The sequence below is a fragment of the Bactrocera neohumeralis genome, chromosome 5 (genome assembly GCF_024586455.1).
Source record: "Bactrocera neohumeralis isolate Rockhampton chromosome 5, APGP_CSIRO_Bneo_wtdbg2-racon-allhic-juicebox.fasta_v2, whole genome shotgun sequence".
NCBI classification, from domain to species: domain Eukaryota; kingdom Metazoa; phylum Arthropoda; class Insecta; order Diptera; family Tephritidae; genus Bactrocera; species Bactrocera neohumeralis.
In genome coordinates, this window is record NC_065922.1 from 27,561,027 (window position 1) to 27,586,026 (window position 25,000).

Genomic DNA, 25,000 nt, shown 5'->3' on the forward strand with positions numbered 1-25,000 from the left:
CGTAAACAAAAACAACAAATATCTTTTTGGAAAACAAACGCAGGCACAAAAAACGGTGCTACAACGATATACTCTTAGAAAACTGTTAAAAGCAATGGTCACCAGCAGTCAGCAAAAACAAATAATAACAATAATAAAGCAGCACTGCAACAACACCTGCTGCCGCTACATGTTGCGTAACTGTGTGTAACTGTTGGTGAATAACAAAGCAAAAGTTAAGCCAAATTTAGAGACAGTGCTTTGTTGGAAAAAAATACACAAATAAATGAAAGATAAATATTTATGTGTGTGGAAGTGCATATGAGAGGACATTGCCTGTGTTTGTTGTCTGTTTGTTTGTTGTAATGTGTACATATACGAAAAATCTTTTAGCATTAAATTTTCAACTTGTATACAAAACACATCAGCATATATGTACATACCTATAAACATGTATCTACTATACATCTGCGACAACATCCTTTGCTTGCCTGTATTTTCTGTCCGGGCGTATGAGTAACATTTTCATTAGACTTCGATTAATTGATTTTTCGTTTGCTTACTTTTACTCTATTTGTTTCTTTGATACATAAACATATATATATTTGCGAATATTGACTTTCAGTTGTAAGCTTAATGTTCTTTAATTTAAAACTGTTTGGTATGAGTGAAGCAGCCTAAAACAGGAATAAAAAGCGGAAAAAAAAAAATATTTTCACATCAATTCCATAAAATTACCTTTCAATTGGCCAATTAAAGCTCAGTAACAATATTTTGCACCTTTTTAAATTATTATAATATCCGAACAAATATACTCATACATTAATATTTATGCAGTCAATGAGGATAAGATCGAAAAGCAAATTTGTTTGCCAAAAAGTTAAAAAAATGGCGCAACTAAGGTAGAAAATTACAAACTTCCGGCAACCTTTTGCATACAAAATGTTTCTATACATGCAGAATTACTTGTGTGAAAAGGGTTGACCACAAAAATGCAAAGTTGCTCAGGAAAAGGCAAAAGTATGGCTTGTAGGAAAAATTATTCCATATGAGTTTCTTTTTTATACTAAGCAGAGCCTTTTCGAAATTCACTCTAATATTATTGTATGTATTTTTAAAATAATAACTACAATATACGTGTAAATATGTGGAGAGATTTTCGTATAAGTCGTATATATTTCATTAAACAAATAGGATAATATATTTAACAACTGAAATTCATTCAATGATGCACTTTCAAAATATAATTTTTTCCTTAAAGTCTGTTTATTGCAGTCTCAATCCCTCAATTGACCCTGACAAACAAATACCACACAGAAAAAGTAAGAGAGAGATAGAGAGAGATTTGCTTTATAACACATAAGAGTTTATATTCGATTTAGCTTAACTGTTTCCAATCAGGAACAAGGTTAAACACACAGAATATTTAACTTTGTTTCAAACTCCATGAAGGACTCTGAACTTTGTCCGCTTTAAAGTATATTCCACCCCACTATAGCTTACCTGTTGGGTTAGCACACTGTTCTATAAATAATTCTTATGCGCAAATATGTAAGTAGACACACCGGAGTCAATGTTTCAAAGGCCCTTAAGAAAATGGAAACTTGAGTGAAAAATAACCGCAAGAATAACCGCAACCAAACATAACAGCAATATTTCTACAATATCAATGAGTATAAACAACACAAAGAGCTCCACAACCGCAAAAGCATAATTGCCCCACAACAAAGGCGAGGAAGTGGAATGCATACGAGAGCACTTCATTACACTTTTTTGAGAGAACGTGTACCCGGTAGTAAACTTATCAATATCTGTAGAAATGCAAGACATACACATTTTGTTTCGTTAAAGCTTTCTTTGAAACTAGTCGAAGAACTTTTAATCCTATATTGATGAGTAATGCCACTCGTTGATTAATGTATTCCGAACTCGAACTTCATACTGAAAGATCACTAGAAACTGTTGTACATATATGTACTACTACTTCACCTTTGACAGTTCTAGGAATTTCTAAAGTTCATTTTGTTTCCTTTATAGTATAGGCGCCACTATACCTTCCGCCTCTTATCGGACAAAAAAACAGCAATGCATAAAGCTATTTTTTATATTTAATCATCGATTACTATAATAATTATTTCTCGAAGAATGAAAAGATATATATTTCCTAACAATTCAAAGGTATTTTCTTAAATACTCCCAAAATAGTTACTATGGGAGTAGTCTCTTTCAAAAATCACCCCGATTTTTACTATATACATCCTTTGCAATTGCTTGTACTATACTATATATAGATATACAAGTAGATAGGTTTACACGCACAAAATGCCCATTAACGCGCTTTATTGGCCACAGACAAAATATTTTTCGGTTATTAACACAAACACTCAAGAGCCTAAACATACTCAAACACACGTGCATACCTTCCTGCTAAAGCGAAAAAAATCATACCGAATAGTGGCCGAATAAATGGCAATGCAGGGCATCGCCAGCTAAGTGGGGTTAATATAAAAATATCGTAAAGTTACGCTCGTTTATTTTATGAGTCCACTGACACGCTATGGTTTTGCTCGCAAAGCTGCCACAGCTTTTTCGCACACTTTCACACTTCTTTCTGAGCTTCTTGTGCTACATCGTGGTCTTCCTTATTATGGCGCTTCGGCTGGTTTTCTGCTCATTTAACTGTTCTCTATATGTATATACATATGTGCCTGTATTATAAATATATTATATATTCAAATAAATAATATGAAATTGCCGTTAGCACCCAATACATTCACTTTTATTCGTATATATGCAAACGAAATTGCGATAAAGCCGAGAGTAGCACAATATCATTGGCACCTTACAGAAGTTCTCAATTTTTTGTCTCTTCCTGAGTAATCTATGTTTGTGTATTACTTAGGATTTTGTATTTGTTTGAGTAGGAAGTGTTGCAACTGTCAGGGAAGCTTTGAAATAAACAAACATACGTATAAATATATAATATTGGTATTTCCTACACAAAAGTGAAAGGAGCAAATGTGGTACAACTTTATGTGATACCAAGGTCAGTGAACCTTTTAGTCAAGCAATGTGTATTGTCCTATGTCTTCGTCATATTTTTACTGTTTATTGTGCTCTTCATTCAAGCCATATTGCATATAAGTTTGTACTTGCTTAACTAAATTAAAAAAACTAATTGATGAAATTATAGTTTTTGGACGTTAGAAAATTTATTAACTTTTATCGATCGAGACAGATGATAATAGTAAGCATCCATCAAAAATTTTTAATAATTCATCCTCGATATCCCGTGATACTCCTCGTTTTCTGAAATTTTTTGGTTTGGTCCAGACGACTTGCATTTTCTATTACGCTATATACAAGTTAAAATAAATTTACAAGTTGTCTTTGTTTTCGTTCTTTGCTCCAATGAGACCTTTAGTTACCAGAAATTTATAGGAAGTCCTACGTTATCAAACCCTTTATCTATAACTACAATTTTTGTTTATTATTCCCACACGAGAGAGTGGTGTATTTGGTCTATTACATGCAATTTTTCTGTCTTTGTAAAGGGTGATCCATAACGAGGTTCCCTACTTTTTTTAAGAAAAAATACACAAACTTCAAATTTAATAAGGAATATTCTTTATGATTCGAAAGAAAATTCTTTTTCCTTTATTATTTAAATATTATCCCTTTTAAATGTTGCCCCCGGCTACGTCTCAGTTGGTCGATCCGTTGAGTGCAATTTTCGACGACTCGTTCGATCATTTCGACCGGTAACTGGCGTTTTGCTCCAAGGCCTGAATCGAAGCGGGATTGACCGCATAGACTTTAGATTTTACATATCCTCACTGGAAAAAGTCTAATGGTGTGATCTTGGTAGCCAATCAACCGGCCCAAAACGTGAAATTATCTGCTCACCGAAGTGTTCTCTCAATAAATCTATTGATTGTTGTGATCTGTGTTAAGTGGCGCCGTCTTGTTGAAATCAAATAGCGCCGAGATTGCGAGCTTCAATTTTAGACATAAAATAGTCAGTTTTCATGACCCGATAACGGTCGGTTATGTTCTCACTGGCATCATTTTTGAAAAAATGTGCATCCATGATATCACCTGGACGAAATGGCAGCTCTTGATTCTCTTCAAGTTCCTCTTAGTCCCAAATGTAACAAACTTGCTTATTTTGCTCCTTCAAACTTTTCAAGAGTCAAGTCATTCCATACGTCAGTCCGAGTTGGTGAAAACGGCGCCAAATTGACTCTCCACGATCTTCGCGTACACTCTCAGCTACGGTTGCTATATTTTCTTCACTACTAATGAAATCTACGTCTCAGTATACCTGTAGGTGATGGCGTTGCGAATAGTACGCTCAGTAGGCCAATTATGTTGACCATAAGTGAATTTTCGTAACAAAGTTGAACGATTTGTAAACGTTGATGAAAGCCACTCAATACTGAACAAACATAACAGGACAGCTTGGCACAAATCACGCGTGATCTGTCAAAAAAGGCTATTGAGAAAAGTTCCTCTACTTTGATCACTTGTTATATGATTTAAAAGCAGTTTTAAAATATTTTTTGTGGTGTATGTATATCGGTAGTATGAAGTGTTTGTGTTGGGTTGCTTTGCGTTATATGCTATTTCTTTATGTATATTTTAAGCACAGTGTCTGTACGCTGTTACCGGAAGTATTGGGCATTCTTATGTTATATGGTCTGAGGTTTATGTGTGCATGTTGCAAATACTACATTTGTCTGATATGATGGTTTGATTGTTTTTAATGTATTTACAATAAGTTCTCGTCACCGTCACGTTATCTTGTACAGCTCTTATAAAATTCCTTATTTCTCATTGTAATTGATTGATTGATGTGCCGATGTTTGCGATGGATTTAATTATGTTTCCACAGGTTTATGATAATCTTCATAGTTTATAGCTTATGTATATCATTGTTTTATGTACCACTGTTGTGTTTTGTTTGAAGAAGTATGTCTTGAGGTAGATAATTTGAAAAACTATACAGAATCATAATACCCTGAACGCGTCTTCTTGGAATATTCATGTTTTCATATATGTATATAATTGCTGTTGTTTTATCTGTTCTTGATGATCGTATAGAAATTCCTATTTTGCAGTGTGAAATTTTGGTTTTTAAAATGTCTCTGAGTTTTGGCGGTATTTTCTAGACTTTAAATACATGGATGTGCCAACTAGTTGGTGCTTTTTTCAAATGGCTTTTCGTTCTTTATGTAACACGTAGGGAGGTTTCTTTTTTTCCATTAGCATTGACTTTGTTTTCTACAGCTTTACTGTTTACGAATGAGTAATTTCTTGTATATAAAAGGTGGTTATTTCTCTAATAATATTGATCTTTTCTAGGATTTTCTAGGGAGTTGCTAAACAAATAATTGATCTGTAGTTTACAGTGTTCCTGGTGTTATAATTTTTACGACTAAAGTAGGCTATTCCTTGAGTTAAGCATGGTGGTAGAGTGATAGAGTGTTTGAATTTGGGGGTGTATGGTTTATTGGTTCAAGTAATTTACGATGCATTTTATACCAATAATTGTGGATGTGATCTACTAGGGAGCATTTTCAGTTGTATTGTATTCTTGATTGCTTTGTGAGTTCAGGTAGTCTTATAATTTTGTATAAATTTCGAATAATGATTGGCACTCAATAAGCGATTTCCATCCATCATGCTAAGATGCCTCAAAATTTGAGAAGCTTTATTTGTGCGAAGAAATAAAAACTCAAGTCATATGTCAAACAAATGTACTTACTGATAATTGTGATCACTACTCAATCTATAAAAGTATCGATTTTTGGATAACACTCACCAAAAAGTATCGATAACTATATGCACTATAAGTATTTTTCTTCCATTGAGTGTGAAGTTGTTTCACTTCTGATAAGTACGAACATTTGAGCGGTTCTCTCATTTTCAGCAGATATTCAAGAAACTACTGAAGTAGTAATTAAGTTTGTAATAATTTGAAGCAAGTATTCTAACCAAAAAATGTAAATATTAATGGAAACTGATGGAACAAATTTTTCAAACGATTGCAAAAGAGGCTTGAGTGAAATAAAAACTGTTGAATTTTCATAAAATTGTAGATATATGAATCTTTTGAGAATTATATACATATATTGCTACTGCTGCATCCTGTAATCCATGGGAGCTGAACAGTTATTTTAGTGATGTTTTCATTTTCTTTTGAATATTTTCGCCGAGGTTTTTAAAGAATTATTTGAAAGAAATATGTAATAAGGTCAGTAAGTCTCTACTCTCATATTTTTGCTGTGAACTCCGTGGAGGTGTTGTAATTAATTTTCTTTTCATCGTTGGAAAAACAATGAGTTTTAAATCACCCCATTTAGGTAAAAGCACACAGATGACTTAGATTTATTTTCTATATAATTAGTGATTCCAATTATAATTAACATTTCATACATTTTTATATTCAAGCGAATAGGTTTGTCTAATTCGTACTTTTCTGCGTCACAAATATTATAATATTTTCTGATTACTGATTAGGCTCTCAAAACTTAACGCACAATGCAACTCATTATCATAGAAGCGTGCTAAAAGCGTGAGCCGCATTCTAATGAAGCTCATTAGCGCGAATATCCTGCGAAGCAGTGTGCGAATGACAGCTGAATGACTACAGAATACATGCCGCGCCCTAATCATAAATTGCGGTAAATAGACCATAGCCTCAGCAGGCCATTAATTATGACATTATTTGAACCTTTAACTTTTTTGCTCCACAAAAATGCTTCAAAATTAAATTTTCCTTAAATTTTGCTTATTTAAACGATTGTTTGTTTTTAAAATATGATTTCGAAAAACAACCTAATCACTTAAATATTGCATATTTCGCACTAATTGTAGATACAAAGATACACATTGTATATTCTTAAAATTATCAACAAAAAAAATATGCATAGATACTTTTGGAAAGTAAAGAGTCCAAAAAACCACACCCTGTATAAACCCTTTCTTTGTCACAAAGAATTGCAAAGCTAAAGCAAATAGTTCTAAAATTTCTAATTATAAGACAAGAAATCAATCGAGAAAATTACAAAAATAAAAACAAACACACACAAAACTTGTTGTTGGGTTTGTGCATCACTAACACATGCGCAAATATCGCACGCAACATTCATTACAATGAATTCATAATCACAGCATTTACATCTGTACATAGACACTCATTGACGGAACATAGTTAACGTTATATACCTACATACATACCTACTAATAATAATTGCAAAATATCTCAACTAATCATAAGTCTAGGTAATAAGCAAATAAACAAATATATACACGTACACATAACATACATTTAAGTATATGTATATGTATGTATGTATATATAAATTCATATAATTTTAGTACATATACTTATATATACAATGTATATGTTGTGCGCATAAGTTATAACCACATTTCACATTGTGCTGCACAGAACCAACGCCTATTGTACTTATACCTGTGTATGTGTGTGTGTTTTGAGGGGGCAAATATCATTATTGTTGGCAATTAAGCTATAGAATTTAATAACATATGCATATTGATTAAATTACAAATTTCACTTCGCATCAACACTGAACGATTTTCCAAATTCGCGATTTCCGAAATATTTGCTTACAGTCTGCTATGAAAATCATGGCACAAAGTGTTTCAAGTAAATTCAAAACAATTCGATGTATACCTTTTTGTGTTTAAAAAGCCTGAAATTATCTTAAAAGCTATCTTCCAACTTTTGCCGAATCGAACAAGCAAGTGGCATAGTACATGAAGTTCTTATACTATTTCAAATATACATATATCCACATAACATTGGGAAAAGTATGAAATATATAGCTACATAATAGAATAGAATAAATAAAAACACAATCGCTTTATTTTTCAAAAAAGAAAAATGAAGCTCGAGCTAATTATATTAATATTTTTAATGAATGAATAAAGTAAGTCCAGTGGTACAAAAGTTAGGTTAAATTAAGCTACAGAGTAAGGCCCGGTATATATTAGTACAAAAGAAGAGTAGTTATATACGTATGTACATATGTATACATACTATACATGGACAATTCCTTCAAAACCTTCATTGTTGACTGAAGACTATTTCTGATTAAGTTGGGTTAGGTAGGTACAGTAAATCTCTGACGACGCATCTGGGCTTTCAAAAGACCCATTGTGTAACTATAGCGACGTTCTCTCACACAAGCATGTCATTAAAGAATTCTGTGGTCTTGCTAACGTTGATCAATTCGAAAATCTGAATTTGTGCAACTTCCAAGGCATCATCATGATAACCACAGCCGATTGATGCGACTCTTTTCTTATATAAAGGTTGGGTTAGGTTAATCTGGTAGGCCAATAAGCCACATACATATATACCAGTTTGATCCTTTGCGATACCAGATGGAGTTCAGTTGCTAAGAGGAGTGGTCATTCTTTAGGATGCATTTACAAGAGATGCTCTATTGTTTCCCTGGTGCCCTGCTCTAGACGTCTCCTACGATCTTCTCGTTCTGTCAGCCACATCTTGCGGACATGTGGCGCCACCAGACAGTGACTAGTTGGGACTACATGTTCCTACAATCTCTTCTATCGAGTGTCAATAGGATTTTTGCATACTCTACCGTTTGTCACATTGACTTTTGCAGTTTTGCATCCAGATAACTCGTCGTATAGACATTACATGTGCTTCCCAATGTTGATCATGTTTTCGGATGTTAGCCATACACCATTCTTGGCAATCTCGTCTACTGTTTTATTGCCCTCGATTCCTTTGTGGCCTGGCACCCATTGGAAGTGATGATGCTAGGTTTTGGCAACACTTACCACTACCGCCCTGCTTCTCAAGACACTTCTGGCCGATATGCGTTACGAGATTTCTGCCTTGATTGCTGCTTATCTGTCTACTTGGATGTTATTTCCTATACAAAGCCTTGCATTCTTTTACAATAACCATTGTATGGTATCTCCAGTCCGCTGGAGTGCCTTCTAATTAGACAATGATTTATTATCACTAATACAAGAATTCTTGTGTCAATCTGTGTAGATGTGCGGCCCATACCTAATTTTTCTGCTTGTTGAAGAAGTGTGGGATTGTTGAAATATCACTGTGTCCTGAAAATATATTGCAGGTTTATCATGAAACATGATATTAGTCTCATATATACCTTGTCATAAGCACCCGCCTTATCAGATCAAGAAGGCTTTCCTTAATTGCAGTGAACTCTGCTTGGAAGACACTATAGAATCTGGTATTCGGGAGGTGATTCTGATGTTTAATTCATTTGATTTGGACGTGAACGTATTGATACTTATCTCTGTGTCTTTGTCAACGTCACCCCTAACCTACTCCTCTTTGGAAGGGATGGCAATATAAAGAGCCGAATTTAGATTTATTTCTAAAGGACTACGAAGAATGCTTAGTATTGGGTAGACTGGAAACTTTCAAAGCAAATTAGAATGTCCCTTATTACAGGTGAGATTAATAGGGAAGATTTCCGCAGGCTAAGTGGCGACTTCACTGCAAATTGACAATAAAGCAAGTCTGTGGGATGCGTTGTTCTAAGAGCTGCACTCATACTTATGTATACTTGCTGCTCTTTGTATACTATAAATGTGCTTAATGCATCTTTCATTTTCAGTATTCGCCACCAGACCAATATATCGTATGTCATAATCGGTCTGACAACTGCCGTTTAGAGCCAACAATTGGCGTTAGTACCCCTTTAGGTCCCACCAAACTTTTACTTCGCCTAAGTTTTAATTGATCCATTGCCAAAACACGGAAGAAAATAACAGCCAACTTTCACAGCTCCTAAACCGAATACAGACTCTGACTACCCACGTTCTTGAAACTGAATTTGTGAAAATTTGTATATGTTATCTGAGTAGTTATGGTATGATGAGAAGCTCTAGCCCATTCATTAATAGTTATTGGCTTTGGGTAAAGGTACTGTTTTTGCACTGATCTTAAGATTAATATTTTTATCACACCTTTTATAGAAAGCGACTTTTTTCTAATGGGTTTTGATCGATGAATGCAGAAGATAGTAGTTTTTGGTGATAAATAGATTTTTGGGCATCTATGGACCTATTTTAGTTTATGCAGATCTTCTCTACATCATTTTAAAATTCAAAAATCAGTTAACAGAATTCTGTTAAGTCTATTGAGTTCTTGAAAAGTGTCTAATTTTAGTAACATGATATGTGCCATGTTTTTTACAGTAAACTGTTTTACAATGAACACATTCACAGACATACATCCTTTATTTCATTAAAATTAGACTAAAATTAATTGTGAAATAAGTGAATGTTGGAATGATGAATTTCTTACACATTACCGTTAACTTGTACTATGTAGATAATGAAATATTTCAAACTAATTGCTATTGTAGGCATCTCATTTGTGGAATAGTGTTAACAGTATACACACTTACTTATAAATAACAACAACATATATTATAAGCAATCTTACGTTTCAGCTCTTAAACTTGTAAAAAAACAGTCTTAGCAAAAAATTGTTAAAACATTTTGATGGGTGCGGATTAAGAGGTTTAGTAAAAAGTAGTAACATTCCAAAAGTAGTAAAGATTTTTCATTGAAACACTTATATGTAAGATAAGGGAAGTTTTGAAAGAATTTGCAATTTTGATATTTTTTAAAAATATTTACATTAACTTTATAAATGCCAAAAACAAAAACAGCATTTGCACAACATTTTTCACTTTTTTAATTAGACAGCAAAGGAGACTGTCATTTTTGTAAATAACCATTTTTGTATGTAGCAAACATGGTAGAATTAAAGAAAAGTATAACGCAACATTCATTCACCTGCAACAACAAAAAGTAGTGCTGGAGAAGAGTATCATCCAAAAATAGTCAGACAGTAAAAATGAAATTATAAGAACTATTAACTTCTGGAACCCGGTCAGCACATTTGAGAAGCTGAAAAAACTATTTTAGATAATATTTGCCGATACGTTTTTTATATAGTAAATAGCTGAAAAAGTGATACTCAACTGATTTATAATTTTTGAAAATATTTTTTAGTTACTAAAACAATTTTTTTTTAATTTCCAAATTTCCTCTTTCTTCAAATAACATGCTTTCTGCATCACTTTCTATTGTAATAATTTTACTAACAGTTTGTGTAAGAAATACGGATGAGCAAAGTCGCATAAAATGCAAGAGAGAAGGCTAGAATAGGCGTTTTCGATTCGCCACTTCACTTCTTTTGTTTGAGCTTTGCACTCTCCGTGTGAAATCACCTACTAAAAGGAACTCATTTAAGTTGTTTTAACTTTGAAATTCGATTTCCTTTGGATTATACCAATCAACTGAATTTATACCAGTTGTTTGTTCGATTTGGCACTCAAGATTTAAATCCACTTTTCTTTTGATTTTAAATTATTTTATTTTGCATTAAAATGCAATTTTAAGATTGGTTGAGTTTATTCGGATCTTAAGATGTATATCTTATTAGAATTTTTTTTTAGAAAATTGTTAACAAAATAAAAATCTATTATCGACTGCACTAATAACATTGTTACTCCATTTATTACTATTAAAAGAAAAATATTTTGATGAATAAGTTTTCGAGTGAAATTTAAAAAAAGTCTTACTATTTTTTGCCCACAAAAATATTTCTTATATCTTATGCAATCTTTTAATAATAAACTTAAGATAGTGCAGAAACAACTTTAGCAAAACGAGAAAATATTTCTCTTCGTAAAAAACCGTTTAAAGAGACTGTGAGTGTCGTTAAGTCAATGAAGTGAAGCCCAAATTAATGGAAATAATAGAAATAATTGGGAACTTAAAAATAAATAAATAATTATAATTAGTAAATATTACACTGCCATAGATGAAAGCGTTTAAATAATAAGCAAAAAGATTCAACACTTCATCCAATTAACCAATATGTATAACCAATATTTGTATGTATATTTATATAAATTTTAACTTTAGATAAAACTAGAAAAAGTTTTGCTGGAGCTTATAGTATTTTTGGGAAAACTTGATTTTTTAGAAGAGATTTTGTGAAATGAGAATCGTTAAAGCATGATTAGTTAAATGTTTAGTTAAATACTGAGGGGCATAGTTAATTTTAATAAGAGATTTTTTGGAACTTATTGACTTCTTATTTTTAAAAAATTGGTAATATTTTTAATAGTTTATTTTTAGTGATTATTATTTAGATAAGATATGATGAATAAGTTCATAAAATATATATTTTAAAAGCTACGAACTTAATTTAGATAATAAGGTTCCAGGTTTCGAGAAATCCTATTCGCAACCGTTATCTATCAATATTTTGTTTAAGCACTTTCTTTTATTTTTCACAAGTTATACATATTTATGTATATACCAACACCTTAACTTCCTTATTTATGTCTGTCACTGAAAGTTGAGGCAAAACAAGAGTTTAAATTTTTTTGTAACGGTGGTATATTTTAGTTAGCTCTTTGACTACCAGCGTTTTCGAAAATCTATCTTTGGGACGGCTAAGGCTAGTTATTTAGACACGCGAATTTACTATTTAGCTTTAAGGGGGTATTCTTATCTAAAGGACGCTGGACCCACCCTGATATCACATTTCCATTACTTCAGGGTGGTGCGTATTTTACGCGAACTTGCGAATCCCCCCGTTTACTTCACACTCCAGCATGACGCTGATAAAATTGTCCGCGTTTATTGGGCCAGCAAGGTCTTCTATGGCGGCGCGTTCTCGTTGCCCGCGCACACATTCAAACAATGTCTGTGTTCTGTCGCATCGCATCGCATGACGGCTCTTCGAATTTTCCTTTGGTCTTTCATTAGTCTGGTCGTCCATCTGCAGCTACTATCATTCTCACATCTTCTTATTATTGTATCTTTCTTTATTTGTTCTATTGCGCTCTAGTTATTTTCGGATGTTGTCTTTAGCTCCCACTATCTGGCATATGAAAGGAAAAATATGTCAGATAGTCAATTGGGACATTACCGCTTATAACTAATATTGTGTCACCTGACACTGTCGGTAAACTAATGCAACTCTTAAGGGCTGCGGTGGACTCTGGCCACTATCTCAGCTCCGTATAATAGGACGCTTGTCGTCGACATTAGGAGCTTTCACTTTCTTTGGCTGGGGCCCCCCATGTTGGCCAATGGTCTGCTAAGTTGGGAGGTGATTTTTGCTGCATTTCTTACGGCATGCTGGATTTGTACCCAGAATCCAAGTTATTCTGTGGTCCAGTTTTATGTCTAGGAAGTTTGCTGCTTTTTTCGTTCTCGTTTACATACTTATTTCGAGGGGTATGTGGTTTTAGTATAGCGTCGTAGCTGATGTTAAACAAGTCAGAGCCTAGAATGTATCCTTGTGCTGCTCCTGACGTGACTCCTACCTCCACACCACAGCTCTGAGGCGTCGATCACATTCACCCATCTAGCGTTGTTGACGGCGTTTCGGACATCTAAAGTCGCCAGCACCACTATTCTTTTGTATTTATGCCATCTACGCTGTGCAGCTTCTACACTGTCAATGACACATTTTATAGCTTTTAGAGTTGATCAGCCGGGTCTAAAGCCGTGTTATCTAGGAGGGAGTCCTCCAGCTATGTTGATAGCCGCTTCGAGCCTGGGTTTGAATAGCCTTTCATAGAGCTTTCCCGCTTTGTCAAACATGCATAGTGGACGGCATACTGATGGCAAGTCGGGATCTTCTTTTCTCCTTCTAATTAGCAACACGCGTTGCTTTTTCCAGAGTTTCGGCTTCGTTGTACAGATTCAATAGCACTGCCGGTCGCTCTGCAGCGATTATAGCCAGGTTTTTTGAGGAGATATGTGATTTGTTGGTCTTGAGCTTGCCAGTGCCTAGTTGCAGCTCTTCAAGGGTATACTGAGGATTTGGGGAAGTCTTACAGTCTGTTCTGGATCACTAGCTCTTTCTTCGTGTGAGGGGAAGAGTGCGTTTACGATGTGATCCATGCGGCTCCTCTGCGATATTTTTTGACTACCAGTAAACTGCTGCTTTATATTTGCTGTAGGAAGCCTTAGGCATTGATTTTTGACAGGCTCTTGTTAAATTAAGCATTGAGTGCTCCAGAATTTTCCTTGCAATTCTGGGGAAGCTGTCAGATGGGTTCTGATTGTTTATTGCGGAGATTAATTTCGAATTATTTAGATTCGAAATCTTCCACTTTCGTGTTCCCATACTTTTCCTGTGCTGTTTAGCGTTTCTTCCGAAGTAAACGGGAGGAGATATGCAAACGGCGCCGTGGTGACCATTAGACCGATCAAATTATAAATGGTATAAAAGTATCCTTAATAAAAACAGCAGGCATTGGGATCAAATTTGAGTGTTTAATTTAATTTTATTATCATGTCGTTCTTGTTGTTAAAGCCTTTATATGCAAAAGAATAAACTTTTTGTAATTCACAAGTGGATATAATCCCTCAAGAATGAACTTTATTGGCTAAATCCGTGATATTTTAGGGAGATATTTTTGATTATTTCATCGAAATATCAAAAAAAAATTAAATTTTAAATTGCCGAGCTAGAACACCCCCTAAATTTCAGCCATCCCTTGTTACAAATGTTAGGTCTAATCTAAATGCGGAGTTTTCTTTAAGTTTAAATTATTTTCCATAATAAGAAGTATATTTATTAATATTTTTGAAAGGTCTGGATGAATACTTTTAATGAAAAATATTTTTTTAATTTATTTATGTTTTATTATTTTATAAAATTATATTTTGTACCTTTGATTGTATTGTATTTTACATCAAAAAATAACCAAAATGTTTACGAATTCCAAATAATTTTTATAACTAACGGTGCTTCACTTTGTTGGCTTCTCAACACACCACATTCCAATTGAAGACAGTATTTCAACTGAGAAAACAACAAACAATAAATATAATATTGAAACTTAGGTAGTTAATTGCACAAATTAAATTTAAATTAGGCAAAATCCATGCAGTTATTTGTAAGTAAGCCCATTATCATTGAAAAAGGAAATAATAAAAAATTATCAAAACATTCAAAGCACATTTAAGCCAGATAATTGTATTAATAAAAAATTGTTGAACCTAAAATAATGAAAAAAATTTGTAAATATAAAACAAGTAGCAGTTGTTTACTAAGAAACACAAACGAAACAAGGAAATTAATAATAAAATTACAAATAAATAAAAAAATTAACTAATTTTATACACAAAACGAATTCACCCATGCATTATTAGTAAAATTTTACACATAAGTCAGTACCTAAATGAAATTATTAAAACTATTCTTAACAAAATAACAAAAACAAAAACTATGAAACGATTACTAATTAATAAAAATAATTTAAATAAATATAAATTAGCTGATGTAAACAGGACAGAAAGTCCTTGCAAATGTTAACAGATACTAAAACTCAAACTCTATAATTATTAAGTGGCTAGAAGAATTCAAAAAATATTAATTTAAAACAACAAAGTAACGAAAAAGTAGCGCAAATTAAATGTACTGTAGCAAATAGACGATTTCAATACAAAACAAATATATAGAGCATAAAAAATTTAAAAAATAATTTATAATAAATACTTATAAAAATATTTAACTACAAAAAATTAATAAAAACAAAAGGAAAAAACGAGTATGCATAAGCAAAGTACTTAAGTTTACACTTAGCGCATTTAAGTTTTAAATAAGATTTACACTAAGTTTACACCAATTACAATTAAAATGTTTCAGCAAAAAAACAAAAAAAAAATTACTATGTAACAATTAAAAAACAATTTCGACTAAAAAATGTTTCAGAAATTGCTGTAAAATTAACATAAAACCCGAAACTAATTTGTCTAGGCATGAAGCCGTTGATGGAGTTGAAGTTATTGTATATGTTTAGCAAAAGTGCCGGAGCAGGGCCTAGTTAATGGAGTTAGAATGAGCTCAAAGTACTCTCAAAGGTGAGTTCAAAAACATACTTCAGCACGGTGTTGAATATTAAAAAAAATGCAACAGTAAAATCCAAAACAAACACAAACTAATTTAATAAGTTATAAAACAATTGAGGTTTAAATTAAGTAAAAATAATTAAAATACAAAACGAAATAAACAATGAATTTTAAAACACAAAAATCGATTTGACTCAATTTATTTGTAGGAAAATGGAATGGTGAGTATAAAATAATTATGAATTTTTATAATTTACAAAGCATACAATAAAAATAAATAAAGATTTTCACAAAATAAATAATTTTTACTTTGCGTTTTCTGCTTATTAAAAGCACCAAAAATATTGCTCACAATATTCTATACAAAAAACCAAACATTTATAGCATCAAAGGCAAATTTCAAACAATTTAAAGCCAATTTTACAAAAAACACTAAATAAATTGAATATGAATTCATAAAACAAAATTACATTATTTTTCAATGAAGCGCCAAATTCATACCTTTCATTTGACACCTCAATCATCAAAATCGGTGAAGAATTGACGGAGTTACGCTAATTTAAAACAAACAACCTAATCTGCATACACATACACGCACGCACACACACACACGAACGAGCGCAGCAAATTTTTCCGGTCGCTCAAATTGACGATTTGTACTAGGCGCCCAGAAATGCTCTGAGCGCAGCAGGTGGCTGCCGCCGAAAATTTTCATTTTGTGTTGCATACCTCAAAGGCGCAAGAAATTCGCCACTGCACCGGAAGCGCTGAATAGTCAAACTTAATTGAGCATAACTTTGCCAAATATATGTTTGAAACAACGTTTGAGGTGTCAAATGAAAGGGTTGGACACAAGCTAACAATGAGTTCAATAAAAAGGTTTCAGCTATAATTTTTACCACTTAAAAATATGTAAACGCATATGGCACGAAAACACAGTTCTCGCATTAATCGGAGTGCTGAAAACAGCACACATCGCAACTTGAAGAAATTATCTTTCATTTGACACCAAAATCAATGTTAACGGTTGAGTTTTCGCTTAGTTATGCGCAAATAACCTCAACGTGCGAACGCTTCCGGTAGCGGGAGGAAGTGAAAAATTTACTTGCGCCTTTCGGGTATGCAACGAAAAATTTAATTTTTCGCGGCAGCCACCTGCTATGTTATGAGCATTTCTGGGGGCCTGGTGCATATCGGGCATTTGAGAAAATGTAAAAATCGCAGCGATCGCGCTGCATGTGTGTGCGTGCGTGTGTGTGCCAGATGGTACATGTAAGTGATTTTTCGCCACAGTTACGGCAATTATGCACCGATTTTGATAATTTTGGTGTCATATGAAAGGTAATGAAATTCTGCATCATTTTCAATAATAAAACAACCATTCAACAGACAACAAATAAATATATTTTTAACGTTTTTATTTTTTATACATAATATAAAGTGTATATGCGTGTTTATTACAATTTAACAATATTTTTTTTAGTTTAGGTAGTTACAAAGAGCGGTAAAACTAACGTAGTACGATTGCTTTATATCAAACAATACAAAATTGTCTTTTTCATAATTATAAATAAGTGAGCGTTTTCTCTGCACTCTAGCATTGGAATAAAAAAATAGTGGACTGGAATAAAAGTGGTATTATTAGAAATAAAAAATAGAGAGTCTGGTGTTAAGAAAGTAAATGAAATAAATAATATTACGAGATTTAGTGCTACAGAATATAAATAAAGTCTTATTGGATTAGGCATTATTTCCACCGATACTGTCAAACTGGGAATACGTGTGTATAACAATATTCAACATTGCATTTATAACATGGTCTCGGTTCGACATCAAATGAGAGCTCAAAATTTTTTGCATCTATTCGTTATTCATATCTTCGGTGTCATTCTCCATCTCTGAGCCACGTCCCTCACGTATGCGCTTCAATTTTCGCTTAAGCGTCATTATGCCTGTAATGAAGGGAATGGATGAAAGATTTCCTTTATTATAATTTTCTTTGCATTATTTTACTTACATTTAATAGCCTGAAAAGCTTTTGCTGACGTGCAGGAACTATCTGAGCCAGACGAATTGGCTAGAGAGCTGATCTTTAACTTCTCCTGCGCTAATTTTACTTCCATATAGGCCTTTTTTAGTGTTTTAAAGTGACGATGTTCACTTGAGTCCTTCAGCAAGATGCATCTGTACAAAAACAAAGGTTCTTATGAAAGTTTAGTGTCTACTTTTACTATTAACATATATACTTTGCTGCTGATCCTTCACCCGAGCAGTCCAACGGCGAAGAGTGATAAATCTGGTGGTAAAAATACTGCAGCACTGGCGAATTCCAAATGGACAAGCCGTACCACAGCCAAATTGTAACATTTAACATTATTTTAAAATTTTTGGCAAACAAGGTAGGAACTAAATATTTAAATGGTAGCAAGCTGATGAATACGTGGGACCTGCAAATAAAAGGAAGAATAAATAGTTAGGCTCATGTGCGTGAGATATAAAATTTGAAACTTTACGCTTTTGGAATAATAAAATATCGCTTTTCATAAAAATTTGGTTGAAATTTAGTATCCAAAATTATATCTTCCGATTACTTAGTTCTTATACTGACTACATACCACGAAGCGATGCGTAGTCCCAAAAACACTTGAAACAATAAACGGCTCCCTTTCGAATTAATTAAAGCCAGCAGGAAAAGAGATTCCGTTAGTATATTGTAGACGCCTAAGCTGAGATTCAGACCCACAAAGTAATTTTCATATCTGAAAAACAAAATATTGTTCAAAAGTATTTAACTAAATATTCATTGAGTATTGCAAAATGTAATACAAAACTATAAACATACTTGTACACATCAATAGCTCCCAATGCAAGCAAGTACAGCGTCTTCGAGCAAGCCTCTAGATAATCGGATTCCTTGAAATCCAATATGGCGTTATGTAGGTTAAATGTTATGATGAACAGCGAATAGAATTGAAATTTTTCACATTGTTGTGATTTGTAAAAGATCATGTTCTCTGATGAATAGAACAATGAGTAGCGTCCTTGATTCTTGAACAGCTGCGGTAGCAACATAAATTCATTGTAAAAATATAGAAAGAGTGTGCAAGCGGCATAAAAGGCAATGTTCCACACGGATCGTGCAAATTGTTTACGTTTGTAGAATTTTATATTGGATGTTTTTAGGAAAACCTGCAAATATATTTACGGAAATTAATTATGAACAATTTATTGTATATAAAAAGTAAAGAATTGTCAAATACCTAAGCAACACAAGAATTTGGTATGATTTTCTATTACAAAAACGAGTTTTAATTTTTTATTACTTTTCACACTCATGCACATAAATAGGAATTAAATTTAAATATGTCATGTAAGTTCTTATTATAATTTCATTTTTCGTTACAAGACTTATTTAAATTTATTTCTATCATAAGCAACTATTTACTCCAATAATAATTTATCTTATGCAAATAAAAATAAATTCTTAAAGAGAATTTACACGACTTAGTTTAATTTATTTCTCTCATGCAAGTATCTGGCAACCATTTATTTCAACGAATAACACGACCTCGCCAACAGCTGTTTTATATTGTTTGCGCTCTGCTAAAAAGCATGTAAAAACTGCACTAAGCAAACAGCTGATTAACCTAGCGGCGCCGTTACCTTGGGTCACAAATACTAAAAACAAAACAAAACGAAAGAACACATGCAACAAACAAGAAACAATAAATCCTACAAAAAAACTCGCATGCTATTTTTAGTAACTACAAATAAATCGCTTTGCATACCAGGTGCACATGCATGTTAAAACATGTAAGATGTATGAATATATGCAACAGCCTACCTCGAATATTTTATAGAATCCAATGAAGCCTCCGGCGAATAATAAAAATATCCAAAACATAGCGTTGAGCAAATAATTCAAGTCCACATGCTGCATTAATGCATCGAACCGGTCATTTGTGATGAAGTATTTTAGCGGCAGAAAGAAGTTATAAATGTCCGCCCAATAGTCGGGCGGACCAGGCTTCATGTCCAATATAGATGTCATGGTTGCTACTCCGATTCACACAATATCAACAAATACCAACGCGTTTTCACTTACTATTCAACTAATTTAAACGTTTTACATTTTTTACAAGTTATAAATAGTTTTTGTGGGGATTAAATATATTGTGCCACCACAAAAATTAACTTCACATGTCCCGTTTTTTTCACTGCGAGTAATTTTTCGTTCTCTTTTTCACTCGCATTGACAGTTGCAACGAGTGTACGCAGCGCTGCCATATCAAATGTAAAATATAAACAAGATACTTTTTTAACTAAATATTAATTGTATCAAAAAAATATTTTTTTTTCTTTAATTCAATCAAAGTGTGAATAATTTATGAAATTGTAAATTGTTTATTATAAATGATTATTTTTTAAAGGGATTTAAATCTACGAATACAAGTAGCGGAACATTTTTACTTAGTATACTTTTAGGTAGAGACTAATAACTTGAAGTCACTATTCGCTTTTGTTGTTATTTTTAAACTGTCATTATATTAAAATATATATCAATGGTAATAAGGAGGTGGAAGTAATTAATATTTTAACAAACTATACAAAACATTTAACAGCTAATATTAAATTTACGTCAGAGGAAACTTAACACACTTCCTTCAAGGAAAGTTAGTATAATCTGTTTGTGCGCATGTATGAGCAGAAATTAATGGAACTTTCGTCTTCTTTGGGTATAACATTGGCAAGGTCATTTTACTTACGTGATCCAATAAAGAAGATGCTAGATAAAAATCTCTAAATTGGTTTTATCGTTTCATCAATATTCCCAAAACCAACAATGACTTGTCTTCAACATTTTAAGACTTCTAAAAATATCACTTTACGTCAGCTGACTATTCGAAAGATATTTCGGTTATAGTTGAATGTTTTAACAAGAAATATATATTACTGAAGGGATGGTATTCTCTAGCGAATTTCACTATATCGATTGTATGTACAGATTTATGTTTATATGAAAATATTCTTCAAGTAGATTCGTTAAACAGTTTTGCATATATGAGAGTGATTGTAAGAATATTTAACTTAAACCAAAACCTTAAACGCGTTGTTATCGAAACGCTATTTTCATAATCACTGAAAATTTTATCCGAAATTGCTGGATCGTTCTCCTGTATTTGTTCACATGACCGTCTCAAATATATTTGTAAGGCAATGTTCGAAGAAAAACAATTTTTGTTAATAATTTCGATTTAAAAAACTGAGAAGTGTAAATAAAACGAATGTTGCTTAAAATTAAAACTTAAAGCTCTTCGATAGTTAACTATAGGCATCTACAGTAATAGTAATATTTTTTTGTTTTTGGATTGGAGATTAATTTAAGCAGAAACTTTCGTACGTTTTTCCAAAAATTAATCTCCGATTATTGAAGTATATTAAATTCTATAAATGTGCATCATTTTATATAGTTTTAAATAAAATGTCTAGTCAGAAAACAAAAACAAACAATCACATGAAAAAACTTTTTTCTGACTTACAAGAGTATATAACCCCTTAGTCTCTGAAATTTCTAAAACCAATATAAAATCTTAAAATTCATATTTTTATCACTAGTGCAAAGACAGTATCTAATTAGTATAAATCTATAATTAAAGACATTTTAAATAGTTTATTAAATTATATTTTTGTTAAAAATACGCATAACAAAACAACGTTTAATAAAAAAAAATGATACAGTTATAAAGGAAAATATACATGCATATTTTAAGTATTATATTTTATACTTTCTTTGAAATACTTTACAATGTTAATATTTATTTAGTAATAAAATAATTGTAATGCAAGTTCGTCAGTTAACATTTACACTAAAAAATTACGTAACTACACCAAATGATTTTTTTTAATTCAAATATTTATTATTTCTTACGTATTTTTTAAATAAATTTAATTTTAATTTAAATGCACTTATTGCATCGACAATATAAATAAGCGAAATACGCACACACACACACAATTAAACTCACAAACACACAAAACAAGGATTCTTTAATATAAAATGTCTAATTTTTTAACCAAAATTTAACTGCACACATACGAGTACAATCATAATTTTTACGTACACATGTACATGCGTTTACCAATTTAGATATTTCATATAAAATATATTTAAAACTTATTACATAAGGAATTAAGTACATATTTAGCTTCGTGTTACCTTAAATGTTATTTTAATTTTAGTTTTAGCTTTAACTTTTGTTCATTTTTGTGTTTACGCTGAAACCCATTCCAACACAGGTACCATTAAGTTTGAAGGTTTCTACGCCGCACTTAGAATCTCCCGTATCCACGCCGCGTTCGAAGTGATTTTGTCATACATTCTCGGTCGCTCGACGCCGCTCGGTCCACAAGCAATACGCCAGGATGAAACACCGAGCAATGCCCATTGATTTGTGCCCGGTATGAGGCACTGCACAGGCGCACCGGAATACTCTTCTTGCTGTGGGCGAAAAGTCAATAAAATTTTATTACATATAAAAAATAAAAAGCGGAAAGTAATAAAAAAAGTTAATTTAAACTTAAAAAACTACTGTATTTAAACTATTACCATGATTTTTGTAATAAAAAATACAATATATTCCAGTTTGTATATAAGAAAAAATGCTAAATAGGGAAGGTGCCGATGCCAAGCTGGTTGATGTCCCCGTAAAGGTGAAGGCTGAAATCAGCGCCGTCCAAGAAATGTCATGGACGGGACAAGGACGGAGACGATTAGGTTCTTGTGACATTTATTATGGTACAGCGGCCATACAAAGGAGCTCGAATTCAGTGTGAGAGAAAGACTCACTCGTCTAGTACTGTCATTCACTCCTTTGGATAAGCGTCTAGCCACAATCCGCATCAGTGCAAAATTTTTCGACATAACAAAGATTTGGGTCCACGCCCCGAAGGAAGAGAAGGACGATATGACCAAAGATGCCTTTCAAAAGCGGCTGTAGCGCGCTTATAACGACTGCCCCCGCCACGATCTAAATATTGTGATTGGCGATTTTTACGTCATGGTGGGCAAAGAAGGCATCTTTGCTACAACAGTTGGCAAATGCAGCCTCCATGGTGAAACCTCTCCAAACCTCCCCGGTGGAAGCACCAGGAAGAGAAAGACATCCACTCCGTTGGAAGGATCAGGTGGAGAAGAACCTAGCTGCACTTCGTATTTTGAATTAGCGCCAAATTGCGAAAAAAACAAAACGGCTGGCGCGCTGTTGTTAACTCGGCTATAAACGGTGCTTACGCCAGTAAAGAAAAAGGAGAATTGAAACTCACTGTACTGTACTCACTGACGTATCTTCTAATACCGAGTAAAAAATATTTACGAGTGTATACAAAATTGAAAAAGTTCATTTAATGTCCAATCTCGGTGCTTTGCAGGTAGAAAATACTGTCCCAAAGTCCCAAGTTATTAATGCCAAACAATAAACGTTATTTTGAAATAATTGCTTTAATATTTTTGTTTGTGAGGTAAAAAATCCTTTATGCTCATCTCAAAAGATAAAGATTTGAAAATAACCTTGTAGATATGTCAAGGTCAAGCTAAGCCATGTAAACAAAAATTGATTAGTGGCCAGAATTATATTTATGTATGTATATGTGTGCACGAATGAACAAACATGTTTACATGTCTATTATACTGCCTTACACCCTCTTTCCACACTACATAACACTTTTTATGCCTATAAAAGCCACACGCGCTTCCGTAGAGCAGCATTACACAACAAGCAATCAAGCAGAGCAAACGTGTTACAGAAAATTATAAAAATAAATAATAATATTCAAAGCGACTGATTATTTAAAATGTCCCAACGTAAAATTTTAAAAGTTGCTTACCACGGAAACCATCAGTTAATCCGTTATAAGCTGGGCAGCACTTATGATGAAATTCTTAAGACGAGTAAGTATACGAAGTAAGAACACAAATTAAATATTTACTATATAATAATTCATATAACTAAATACTCTTTAACTTTTCTTTCCAGTCATGCAACACTTCCAGATTCCAAGCAAACGCAAATCAGCATCATCTCTCAAGCTTACCAATGAAGCCGGAAAAGTATTCAGTAAACGTCAACTCAAAAACTATCTGTTATTGTTTCCGAACACCAAAATTACATTCCATTTACAAAGTAACCAACAAACGACAGCAAGCTCGGAAAGGAAGCTGAGCATATTACCACGAAGCAATATTGCAATTAACACTGTAACCACAAATCAGCAAAAGAGCCGAAAGCGTCAACGCGAAACCGATTACGAGTACGATCCAACCTACCCAACGACACCTGTATTTCGCATGAACTGTTTCATAGGCGTGTGTCCCAGCAATTGTTCACCACCGCCTACAAAACGTGTCCGTTTCAGCGAATCTTCAAACAGCATCAGAATTATACCTGCGCGATCCGAAACAAAAGATGTTGTTCAAGGTGCACTGCGGCGGACGAGTTCTTTTGTGGGTCAATATCCGCAAATGGCAATGTAAATAAAGCACCATGAACTTGTAGATTTCTGCACCGAGCTTTCGAGTTAAATTTCAGTTCTGAATTTAAGAGCGCAGTTGATTAATGGGGCGGGCTAAGAGTCTGGAATTGTAACTTCCTTACAATCTTCTTAGAAGATTGTATCTACAAAACTATTGAAGACTCTTCAAAGACTGCATACGTAGCCTAATATATTTTAATTAGTTAGCAAATCGCATTTATGATATTAGATTAGGTAAGTTTACAAAGTTTCAAAAAATAAAGCAAAATTCATTATCAATCTGTATTCATAATTTTTTTAATATTTCCAGCTTTTACACTTGAAAAACTAGGAGTTAAATATTGTTGACCTATAGAAAAGTATATTTTTCTACATATATAAGAAAAAAATTCAAGAAGTCGATCACCCTTTTTTGTTACCTGTTATCTTTTTAGGTATACGAGTTGCTAAGTAGAGTATTATAGTTTTGTTCACATAACGGTTGTTTGTAAGTCCTAAAACTAAAAGAGTCAGATATAGGGTTATATATACCAAAGTGATCAGGGTGACGAGTAGAGTT

The 25,000-nt window shown here is 32.9% G+C and overlaps 3 protein-coding genes and 1 long non-coding RNA gene across 5 annotated transcripts in view; 2 read left to right on the forward strand and 2 right to left on the reverse strand.

Moving 5' to 3' along the window:
- Window positions 1-4,904: 4,904 nt before the first annotated feature.
- On the forward strand, window positions 4,905-15,451 carry LOC126758192 (uncharacterized). The gene is made up of 2 exons (XR_007666829.1): window positions 4,905-14,352; window positions 14,388-15,451. It is a non-coding gene; the product is annotated as an uncharacterized LOC126758192 (long non-coding RNA).
- Window positions 15,452-17,293: 1,842 nt separating this feature from the next.
- Window positions 17,294-20,152, reverse strand: LOC126758698 (uncharacterized). The gene is made up of 6 exons (XM_050473055.1): window positions 19,757-20,152; window positions 18,755-19,101; window positions 18,528-18,671; window positions 18,159-18,359; window positions 17,930-18,096; window positions 17,294-17,864 (listed from the first exon to the last, which is right to left on the reverse strand). Exons 1-6 carry the CDS (start codon window positions 19,961-19,963, stop codon window positions 17,773-17,775), a joined length of 1,158 nt encoding a protein of 385 aa, XP_050329012.1. The 5' UTR covers window positions 19,964-20,152; the 3' UTR covers window positions 17,294-17,772.
- Window positions 20,153-21,716: 1,564 nt separating this feature from the next.
- LOC126760339 (farnesol dehydrogenase-like) overlaps window positions 21,717-25,000 on the reverse strand; it is an 89,974-nt gene continuing 86,690 nt past the window's right edge. The window contains exon 9 of one of the 2 annotated variants that reach the window (XM_050475913.1): window positions 21,717-22,411. In XM_050475913.1, coding sequence (XP_050331870.1) covers window positions 22,232-22,411 — 180 coding nt within the window. In that variant the 3' untranslated portion in view covers window positions 21,717-22,231. The remainder of the gene's footprint in view (window positions 22,412-25,000) is intronic. The other variant, XM_050475912.1, reaches the window with a different exon arrangement.
- Window positions 23,691-24,726, forward strand: LOC126760344 (uncharacterized). Its single transcript, XM_050475922.1, has 2 exons — window positions 23,691-23,860; window positions 23,946-24,726. The coding sequence occupies exons 1-2, from the start codon at window positions 23,764-23,766 to the stop codon at window positions 24,440-24,442; spliced, it is 594 nt and encodes a 197-aa protein (XP_050331879.1). The 5' UTR covers window positions 23,691-23,763; the 3' UTR covers window positions 24,443-24,726.

Coding starts and splice junctions, on each gene's coding strand:
- LOC126760344 (XM_050475922.1), top strand. CDS start 23,764: ATGTCCCAACGTAAAATTTTAAAAGTTGCTTACCACGGAAACCATCAG. Junction 23,861..23,945: donor TGATGAAATTCTTAAGACGA/GTAAGTATACGA, acceptor TTTTCTTTCCAG/TCATGCAACACTTCCAGATT.
- LOC126758698 (XM_050473055.1), bottom strand. CDS start 19,963: ATGACATCTATATTGGACATGAAGCCTGGTCCGCCCGACTATTGGGCG. Junction 18,672..18,754: donor GGAGCTATTGATGTGTACAA/GTATGTTTATAG, acceptor TTTGTTTTTCAG/ATATGAAAATTACTTTGTGG. Junction 18,360..18,527: donor GGACTACGCATCGCTTCGTG/GTATGTAGTCAG, acceptor TTTTATTTGCAG/GTCCCACGTATTCATCAGCT.